The sequence below is a fragment of the Dermacentor silvarum genome, chromosome 1, assembly GCF_013339745.2.
Source record: "Dermacentor silvarum isolate Dsil-2018 chromosome 1, BIME_Dsil_1.4, whole genome shotgun sequence".
Classification (NCBI taxonomy): domain Eukaryota; kingdom Metazoa; phylum Arthropoda; class Arachnida; order Ixodida; family Ixodidae; genus Dermacentor; species Dermacentor silvarum.
Genome location: NC_051154.1, coordinates 161,593,038 through 161,602,920, shown reverse-complemented (window position 1 = coordinate 161,602,920; position 9,883 = coordinate 161,593,038). Strand labels below are relative to the sequence as shown.

At 55.1% G+C, this 9,883-nt stretch overlaps 1 protein-coding gene across 1 annotated transcript; it reads left to right on the top strand.

Annotated features, from left to right (window-relative positions):
• Window positions 1-499: 499 nt before the first annotated feature.
• Window positions 500-7,421, top strand: LOC119433154 (uncharacterized). The gene is made up of 7 exons (XM_037700324.1): window positions 500-757; window positions 845-1,168; window positions 4,743-5,117; window positions 5,227-5,730; window positions 5,880-6,086; window positions 6,382-6,612; window positions 7,125-7,421. Exons 1-7 carry the CDS (start codon window positions 500-502, stop codon window positions 7,419-7,421), a joined length of 2,196 nt encoding a protein of 731 aa, XP_037556252.1.
• The last annotated feature ends 2,462 nt before the right edge of the window (window positions 7,422-9,883 follow it).

The following is a 9,883-nucleotide window of genomic DNA, read 5'->3' as shown; positions in this document are numbered from 1 at the left end:
GTTCCTCCTGAAGTTTATCCGGCGTTAGCGACTGTAGACGGTGACGTTCTTCCTCGCACTCATGGTCCTTCGACGCATTCTCCGCTTTTGCACGGCCCCCTTTCGCTATCTGTGTTCACGTTGTCTGTATTCACGTTGCTGCTGTCGACGCCTCTCCGCTTTGTTAGCTTTTTTCTCCGGCGTGAACGCGCTACGCCGCATCCCTGGCTTTTCCAGGTAACGGTAAGAGGCAACCGCGATGACACCCCTAGGGGGATCTAAGTTAATCAGGTGCGAAGGCGCTCGCGCGGACATCGGCGTGCTTCAGAAAAGGAACGTCGCCTCGTTTGCTCGACGCCGCCGACGGGACGAGTAAGGCACGGCGGGCGCCAGGAGGTGCAAGGTGTTCATGAGAATGCGCCTTCGGAGACCAGCTCATAACTCATGAGATTGCGCCTTAGGAGACCAGCTCGGCTCGCTGCTCCGGAACCGTTTCGTCTGCGTGATAAACAACCCCGCCATGCAGACACGACTCCTGAAGCTTCCTGACCCCTCGCTGGACGACGTCGTGAAGGCAGCGCAGGCGATGGACACTGCGGCCAAGGACGCCGGCGAGATTGGACGCGCAACCGGCTCACCGTCGACGGAAGCAACGGTCAACAAGATGGCGACTAAGGGTGGTACGTGCAGTCGCTGCGGTGGTTACCACTCTCCCTCACAGTGCCAGTTTTCCCATGCACAATGCTTCACGTGCGGGAAAACTGGGCACCTTGCACAGGTTTGCCGAGGGGGGGGGGGGGGGACGAGCAGCGGACAGCAGCAGCAGCCTGTTTCAAGCTCAGGTTCCACACAAGCATGCGGTCAGGGTAGCCGTCGCAAGGGTTCGCGACTGGGACGTGCCGCAGCAGGCTCGGGTCCTTCCGCGGCCAGGCTCCACGTGGTCGCTGAGAAGCCGCCAATCTTCGACTTGTGGCACACAGGCCTTGTTCCGTCGTCTGTGCCACCATATATGCTGACCGTCGAAGTCTGCGCGCACACCATTTCCATGGAGCTGGACACAGGGGCCAGCGTGTCGGTCATGGCCGGGAAACTGTTCAAGCGTACCTTCCCCGGCGTGTCCGTCGAGGCTTCGGGATTCATGCTGCTAAGCTACTCCGGCCAGCTCTCCCAGGTCCAGGGAGAGGCCCAGGTCAGCGTTCGCTTTGGTGACAGGGAGGCAACCCTTCCCCTTTATTTAACCAAGGGGTCGTCACCGACTCTGCTGGGCGGAAACTGGATTCACGCACTAGGCGTTTGGTTGCCGGAGTACCAGGAAGCCATCCTACATGTGGTTGTCACAGACCCCGTGAACGAGGCGCAGACGCCGGATCAAATTCCAAAGCCGACTTATCAGCTTCCGAAAATAATCCCACGAAAGCAAGGACAATTAAGAATGGGCTCTCTGGTGCGCCAGCAAACGCCAGTTGCTGTCCAAAGACCGAGTCAAAGCCAAGAGTTGTCAAAACACAACAAACCTGTCGCGGACGCCAGACATATTGTCACAGACCCAGTGAACGAGGCCTAAATTCCGGACTAAATTCCAGACTAAATTCCAAGGCCGGACTAAATTCCAAAGCCGACTTATCAGCTTCCGAAAATAATCCCACGAAAGCAAGGACTATTAAGAATGGGCCCTCTGGTGTGCCAGCGAACGCCGGTTGCTGTCCAAAGACCGAGTCAGAGCCCAGAGTTGTCAAAACACAACAAAATATATTCTTCACACAAGGCAGTTACATACGCACTTGCACACTTAGGCTAGACACAATACAATTCAGATGGGTATTCACAAAACACAGGAAAATAATTAACGACAAGCACTAAGAGTCCAACACGTAAAGTACAAAATGAAAAGGAACACTAAGTGTCCAATCGTATTCACCGTGCTGGTCCTGGAGTCAGACGATCTCGGCATAGCTCGGGGCAAATCTCGAAGAAGGAACTTCTTCCGGAAATGCAGACGCTCGATGAACTCGTCGACTAGCTTGCCGGGGAATCCCCTCCTTCCGCAGACGCTCGGTCTTCACGTTACATCACTTCACCGGTGCGGACTGAACTCCCTCGATGTTTCCTAGAATTAGGCCATACAGTGGGCTATCCATGCAAAGCGCAGTGACATTCCTACTGTAATAGGGGGTCTCGACCTCAATCTTGGCTTCAGCAAGCTTCCTAGTCGTACCATTGATCAGGAAAACTAAACTGGTTTCGCCCATGAGCTCGTCGTCTTTAACTAAGTCTCTCCGTACGATCACTGTGCTGGTGCCGGTATCTCGTAACACCGTAATTTGTTTTCCTGCGATTTTTCCGACAAGCACAGGCATTCCCTTAACAGGAAATTCTGGGCGTTGTGTCATCACCGCATTAACGAATGGAATTCTTTTTCCGTCTCGGAGTTCTACATAGTCGTCGTTTACGTCTTCTTGGTGTGTTGGCGGGACATACACACAGGATGCTTGGGGAGCTTCCTTCACTCCGTTGCGGCATGTATCAGCTTTGTGCCCAGTTCGCCCACATTTAAAACATTTGACATCAATGGGATGCGTAAAATTGCTCCGGCAGTTGCTAGCATGATGGCCCAGTCGGTTAAAGAGATAACACCTCGGAACAGGCTTCGAAGGAGGATTTCTTCTTTCATCGGATGCCGGTTTCTTTGCGCCAGCTGGCTCCTCTTTTTTGATCTTGGAGAGACTGGTGCTCCCTGTGCTTCCAAAAATTGGTCTGCCAATTCCTACATATCTTGAAGTGATTTAGCTTTCCTTTCTTTCAGATAGAGTGACAGGCTCTGGTGGCAACTGATGAGGAATTGCTCCTTGATCAGAAGCTATCTAAGCGCACCGTAATCCTTTGCAGTCTCTGAAAGTTCGGTCCACCTATCAAAATATGGCTGAGCCGCACGGCAAATTGCGTGGCAGTCTCGCCATCGCCAGGCTTTCCGGTCCTAAACTTATCTCGGAACCCTTCTACGGTGAACCTAAATCTCTTTAGTAGAGCGGCTTTCACCCTTCCATAATTAGAGGCATCGGTTGACGTCAGCCTACCGTACACACTAAGTGCTTCGCCACTCAAACACGTGCTCAACGCAGTGGCCCATTGATCCTCTGGCCAATTCTGGCTTTTAGCAACTGTCTGAAATATGTGCAAATAAGCATCCAAGTCATTTTTTCTTTCATCGAATGCCACAAGCAGCTTGCTTGGGTTCAGACGGAAGCTAGTTTCTTCCCTTTCAGTGCTATCGACTCTTGGCGTCGGTGCGCTGCTGCAAACGAAGTCGTTCGAATTCTAATTCGTGCTGTCTTTGTCTTTTTCTCTCAGCTATTTCAGCTTCTCTTTCTTCTCTGATCTGTCGCTCCTTTGCTTCTCTTTCCTCTCTTCGCTCCATCGCCTCTGTTTCTTCTTTGGCCCGTTTGGCCGCTAGCTTCTCTCTTTCTACAGCTTCTTTTTCCTTCAGGCTAACCCACTTCCGTAGTTCCGCTCCGGAAAGACCCATCTTCTCACCAAGGGCAACTAATTTCGCGAGATCCATGATGCCCTTCAAAAACTAGCCGCATGCAAAAAATATCTGCCTAGATTTCAACTATCAAACTGCTATCTGCACACAAGTTAGCGAAACGTGGTGTAACACTCAAAATCGTTTACAATGGCAATGTAAACGACCCTAGGCTCTTTCTCCCTACTATGCACCAATTTGCACCAGAAAGGTCCTGTCGCGGACGCCAGAAATATTGTCACAGAACCCGTGAACGAGGCGCCGACGCCGGACCAAATTCCAAAGCCGACTTATCAGCTTCCGAAAATAATCCCACGAAAGCAAGGACAATTAAGAATGGGCCCTCTGGTGTGCCAGCGAACGCCGGTTGCTGTCCAAAGACCAAGTCAGAGCCAAGAGTGTTCAAAACACAACAAAATATATTCTTCACACAAGGCAGTTACACACACACTTGCACACTTAGGCTAGACACAACATAATAGAATTCAGATGGGTATTCACAAACACAAGAAAATAATTCACGACAAGCACTAAGAGTCCAACACGTAAAGTACAAAATGAAAAGGAACACTAAGTGTCCAATCGTATTCACCGTGCTGGTTGGTCTTGGAGTCAGACGATCTCGGCGTAGCTCGGGCAAATCTCGAAGAAAGAACTTCTTCCGGAAATGCAGACGCTCGATGAACTCGTCAACGAGCTTGCCGGGGAATCCCTTTCTTCCGCAGACGCTCGGTCTTCACGTTACATCACTTCACCGGTGCAGACTGTATCCCGATGATTCTCGCACGGCGGTTATATAGCTTCCACAGGCGTTCTCGAACTTTCCTATCGGAGTCGTGATTCGGTAGCATGGCCAAAGCCTGGGAAGCTTCGAGTCTTTTCTCGTACCTTCGACCGCCGCCGTCGGAGAGTTGTCGAGGGGGGGGGGGCGATGACTCATGCTGTTGGCACACGCTCACGCTGTAGTTATCTCTCTCGACTCGCCGGATGACAAGGTGTCTCGGCGCGCGCGTGTGCTCTCTCTCGCTCTCTGGTTACTGTCGCTTCGTCGATGCTCTTCTAGACATCTAGGCGCCGTTCGCGTTGCTGTTTGAGGCGTATGCACTCTCCCCCTCTGTTGAAGTTGCCGCGGGGCCGGCGTGTTCTTTCGCTGGCTTGCGTGACACGCGGCGCGCGCTTGGATTAGCGCTCTTTTGTGACAGTGGTTAAAGGCATCCTAAGCCTCCTGACCGATTTCAAGTCCCTGTTCCAACTGGGGGTGGGCACATTCGCCGGCACGACGGCTAGCATCTATGTTCCTGAGGGAGCCCAGCCTCGTTTTTCCAAGCCTCGCCCACTGCTGTTCGCCCTGAAGAATGGGGTCACCCAGGAGCTGCAACGGTTACAGCGAGAGGGCATCCTGATGCCCGTCAAGACGTCTGAGTGGGCCGCTCCCATAGTTCCAGTCCTCAAGCGAGACGGCAGTGTCAGGATCTGCGGGGATTTCAAGTTTTCAATCAACCCCGTCGCTACTGTCGAGAAGTACCCGCTGCCCCGGATTGAAGATCTCTGGTCAGTGTCGTCCGGGGGACGGAAGTTCAATAAGCTCGACCTCAAAGACGCTTACCAGCAGCTGGTGCTTCAGGATGCCTCCAGGAAGTATGTCACAATATCGACAACTTTGGGGCTCTTTCAGTACACGCGCTCACCGTTTGGCGTGGCCTCAGCCCCGACCATTTTTTTAGAGGGAGATGGACAACCTCTCCAGAGGCATGAGGCACGTGATGGTTTACTTGGACGACATCCTGGTTACCGGCACCGACGACGGGGACCACCTGCAGAACCTGCAGAACGTCCTGGCACGATTGCAGGACGCCGGTCTCAAGATCAAGCTGGATAAGTGCGTGTTCCTGGCCGCCAGTGTTGAGTACCTGGGACACGTCATTTCCCAGGCCAGCCTGTCCCCGGCCCTCTGCAAAGTTGATGCTGTGCTCAAGGCGCCAAAGCCCCACAACAAGGAGCTTCAGAGCTACCTCGGCGTCAACTTCTACAGGAGTTTCCTGCCGAACCTGTCGGCGCATCTACAGCCCCTCCATCTTCTATTTCGAGATCGTCAGCAGTGGACCTGGAAGGAGGAGCAGGACGTGTCATTCCAGCACAGCAAGAAGCTAATCACCAAGGCTCCAGTGCTGGTACACTTCGATCCGGGCAAGACGGTCGTCCTTACAGTGGATGCGTCGCCATACAGCGTGAGAGCCGTCCTGGCGCACCGGGACAAGGATGACCAAGAACGCCCTGTGTCGTTTGCTTCCCGTCGGCTTCTTGCTGCAGAGCTACGTTACAGCCAGCTGGACAAGGAAGGCCTGGCCCACATGTTCGAGGTCGACACTTTCACCAGTACCTGTGGGGCAAGAAATTTGAGGAGGTCACGGACCACAAGCTGCTGCTGGGGCTGCTGGGGTCGGACAACGCGGTTCCCGTGCAGGCATCACCTCGAGTGGTACGCTGGGCCTTGAGGCTTGCGGCTTCCAGCTACCGGATGGTCTACCATCCGGGAAAGCACCTGGGACCTGCTGATGGTCTGAGCCGCCTGCCCCGGCCGGAGGTACCTGCTACTGTTCCAGAGCCTGCTGAAGTGTTCATGCTGGACACGCGTACCCGGAGGTACTCTCAGGGGACGTATACTGAAACCTTCCACTTCGGCGATATTTCGCCTAGGCGACAATTTCGCCTTCAGGCGCGCGCTGATTGATTGGTTGATCAATATTGGATGGCTGATTGGCTGGTTGAGCCCAACGTCACTCAATTTTGCTCAACCAGCCAATCAGCGCGTGCCTGAAGGCGAAATATCGCAGAAGTGGAACGTTTCAGAATACGTCCTCAGATCTGCGGTTTCGCAGGCGACTAGCCGGGACCCAGTCCTGTCGCAAATGGTCAAGGCAGTGTCCCGAGGGGAGGAGTTGGTGCAGCAGGCTTACAGCCACAAGGCTGCCGAGCTGAGCCTGCAGCAGGGCTGCCTACTGTGGGGTTCCAGGGTGGTGATTCCACAAAGTCTCTGGTCTAGGGTCCTGCAATTGCTGCACGCGGGTCATCCTGGTGTGGAAAAGACCAAGATGGTGGCCCGGTCCCACGTTTGGTGGCCTAGGCATGGATCAGGACATCGCTCATATGGTGCAGAGCTGCCAAGTCTGTCAAGAGCAACAGCGGGCCTCACATCATGTGGAGATCACCCCCTGGCCGTTCCCACAGAGACCCTGGTCTCGTTTGCATGTGGATTTTGGGGGCCCCTTCAAGGGCTACTACTTCCTGGTAGTGGTGGACGCCTTTTCTAAGTGGGTGTTGAAAGGGGTGTTTGACCCTCAATAGGTGCTTGGGGCGCCACATGGGAAATGACCGCCATGGGAGCGGCCAAGACATCACTTTTTTTTCCTTTCCAAGCGTTGAGGTCCCATAATGGCCGAGCACCAGGCCGGGAGCGCGCTTGTACCTATTTCACCGTTAGGTACCCGGCGGCAGCACTTGCCTCCCACAGCCGCGGCGGATGCTCGTCCACAAGGCCGTCTGTGGTTGGACAAGAGGCGCCCAGAGACAAGTCCTGAAATCTCTATTGGGCCCTCTTTCGAGATGTGAACCCCCACGACAGCCGAGCACCAGGCCAGAGGACATATCTACCCATTATAAAAACCGGTGGGTTCCCGGCTCGGTACCTCCCGCATACGATGCGGTCCTACCTTTCGCCACTCCTTCAGTAGGCGTGACCGTTGCGGCGCTGCGACAGGTCTTCGCCGCCCAGGGGTTGCCGGACATCTTCGTGTCTGACAATGGCCACGCTTTCGCCAGAACCGAGTACCTGGCCTGGCTGACGAAGAACGAAATCCGCCGGATGATGGTTCCGCCGTACCACCCTGCTTCAAACGGTGCAGCCGAGCGGGTGGTCTAGACAACCAAGGACAAGCTCAAGAAGAGTAAGGCTGGAGATTTCCGGACGCAGGTTGCCCGGGTACTGTTTCAGTACCGGACCACGCCCCGCGATGTCACTGGCCGTGCCCCCTGTGAGCTCCTGTTGGTCCGGATGGTCAAGGCACCCTTGGACGTCTTGCATCCGGACCTCCGGTCCACAGCGCTCCTGAAACATCTGAAGCAGAAGCTGGCTCCTGACCGAGGGTGCCGTCCCGGGCCTTTGCCGGAGTCGGGAGCTCCGCTCTTCGCCAGGAACTTCCGTCCTGGTCCACCCTGGTCCATCGGACAGGTGCTATCTCCTGCCAGCGCCTCATCGCTGCTCGTCCGCATGCCAGACGGAAACACGGGCACTGGCACGCCGACCATGTTCGGCCTCGCCTCGCGACCCAGGTTGCAACCTCGGGCGCCACTTCAGAAGTCCACCCCGCAGGGGGCCACCGGCAACACCGGTCGCTGCCAGCGAAGCACCAGAGGCGGCAAGCGTCGCCAGATGTGTGGCGCCCGTTGGGCCGCTATCAAGTTCGGCGCCATTATCAAGGCTGGTCACTGCTAACTCTCCGGACGGAGCGCGACCGGCTCAGGGAGCACCCGGCGTTGCCACACCCGGATCTGGATAACAGGCGCTTTTTACAGCGTAAGCTGTTATGGGCTCATTCCAATAGCCGTTCCGGCACGCGATGTCGCCGCCGCCGTTGGACGACCCGACCCTCCGCCAGTATGGTGGCGCCATCTAGTTACCAGGCCTGCCTGCAAGCGAAGCTACGCAGGCGCAGACGACGAGATGCGATTCAGACGAGGCGCCTCTTTCTTCTTTACCGCCTACTCCCCCTCCCCCCTAAGACGCTGCACCGTGCTCCCTGATGGGCTCCAGAATCTAAGCGTCTCTTTCCTCCTTCATAATCACCATATATAATCAACGCGCTTCCGATGTGAAATGTGCGCCACGTATTCTGGATACCTCTTCCAGCGGCCGTGCCTCTACGGTACACGTTATGGCGTCTCCTCGCAAGGTACGAACCGCTGCTGAAGAAGCGAATCGTAGAGCTACGTGCGCGGCTACAACCAGGCATCATCGGGCTCAGCAGACTGCTGTGCGGAGAGCATTAAAGCCGCAGCTCGCCGTCGACGCCGGGCGGACAGTTCAGATCGTTCTCGTCAAAACGAGGCGAAGAGACTTTGTCGCGAAGACCCTGGTGTGCGTGGTGCCGAAATTGGAGCTACTCTTGAGCCGCTCCACCAGCTTGCGCTATGACTGTGCTGCGTGTGCCGCGCAGGCCTGTGACTCTTTGTTTGTGTTTACGAGAACAAACTGGGGGTAGTGGGGGGTGTGACGATCATGTGACGTCACCCTGGCCATATTCTTCGTTGGCCCGTTAGGCTGAGTGGCCCGCCAAGCTCGGTGGGCCACATTGGTACACCGCACCGAATAAACACCGACGAGCACAGGTGCTCGGCGGTGTTACGGGCCGGGGTTTAGGGGTACCTTCAACAGCGTCTGGCTTGGAGCTTGAACCAGGTTGACCATCGGAGAGGGTCCGGCAGGGGAGACGAGGCGACGTAAAAGCAAGTAACAGAAGTTTAATACATGGTTAGGGGTGAGCGGTGTGCTCCAAAGAAAATATACAAGAAAAGTTCAGCGTGCCTGCACCTGCACCCTAGGGCAAAGCAAAAAAGTGTCCTCCACGTGGCTGCTGTCTGGCTTTCTTATGCCCTCCACCATCCGGGCAATCTACCCATCTCTTCTCTGCCACTGCAGGCCTGACATGGGGCAAGCCAGAAGAAGTAGAGATGGTGGGTGACCGGAGCGGGGTGAACGTCCTCAGCGAGGGAGGAAGGGTTGAGGGCGGCACGGTGGTTTCGTCTCTGACCCTCGCGACTGACAAGCCTGTTTATGTTGACAAGCATGATCGTTATGCACGCTGATTACCATGCGTTTGCACGTGGTCCGAGCATGGCCACTCGAAGGGAATCAGAATCTCGCGCAGAATCTGATCCGAGCTATTTGAGAATAGGTGAGGGTACTGCGTAGGAAGCGTAGGCGTACGGCAGCTTCCGTCTCAACTGTACCGAAATGACCTTTAATAGCTACTTTTGCGACCGGAAGACATGCACTGTGACTTCCTACAGCTTGCTTTATCCAGACGCATTCACCCGTGAACATCTCAGGTTCCACATAACAGCTGTGAACCACGTCCATGGTAGCCGCGGAGTCACGCAGTACGCGACATGGTTTCCCGTTTACCTCCAGGTCGCGTTACAATATACGTTATAATTTACGGTTCGAGCAGCCAGGTCACATGTTTCTCGTCATTGCAACCAACCGATAGAAACACTACCTTTGCCTGGTCACATTGCGCAGCAATGTGCCCTGGTTTGTGAGAGTTATAACAAAGAAGGGGTTTCTTCTTTTCCAATTTCTTTTGCTTCTCTGCTGTAACTACA

Coding starts and splice junctions, on each gene's coding strand:
- LOC119433154 (XM_037700324.1), top strand. CDS start 500: ATGCAGACACGACTCCTGAAGCTTCCTGACCCCTCGCTGGACGACGTC. Junction 5,118..5,226: donor AAGACGCTTACCAGCAGCTG/GTGCTTCAGGAT, acceptor CCATTTTTTTAG/AGGGAGATGGACAACCTCTC. Junction 5,731..5,879: donor TGGATGCGTCGCCATACAGC/GTGAGAGCCGTC, acceptor CACTTTCACCAG/TACCTGTGGGGCAAGAAATT.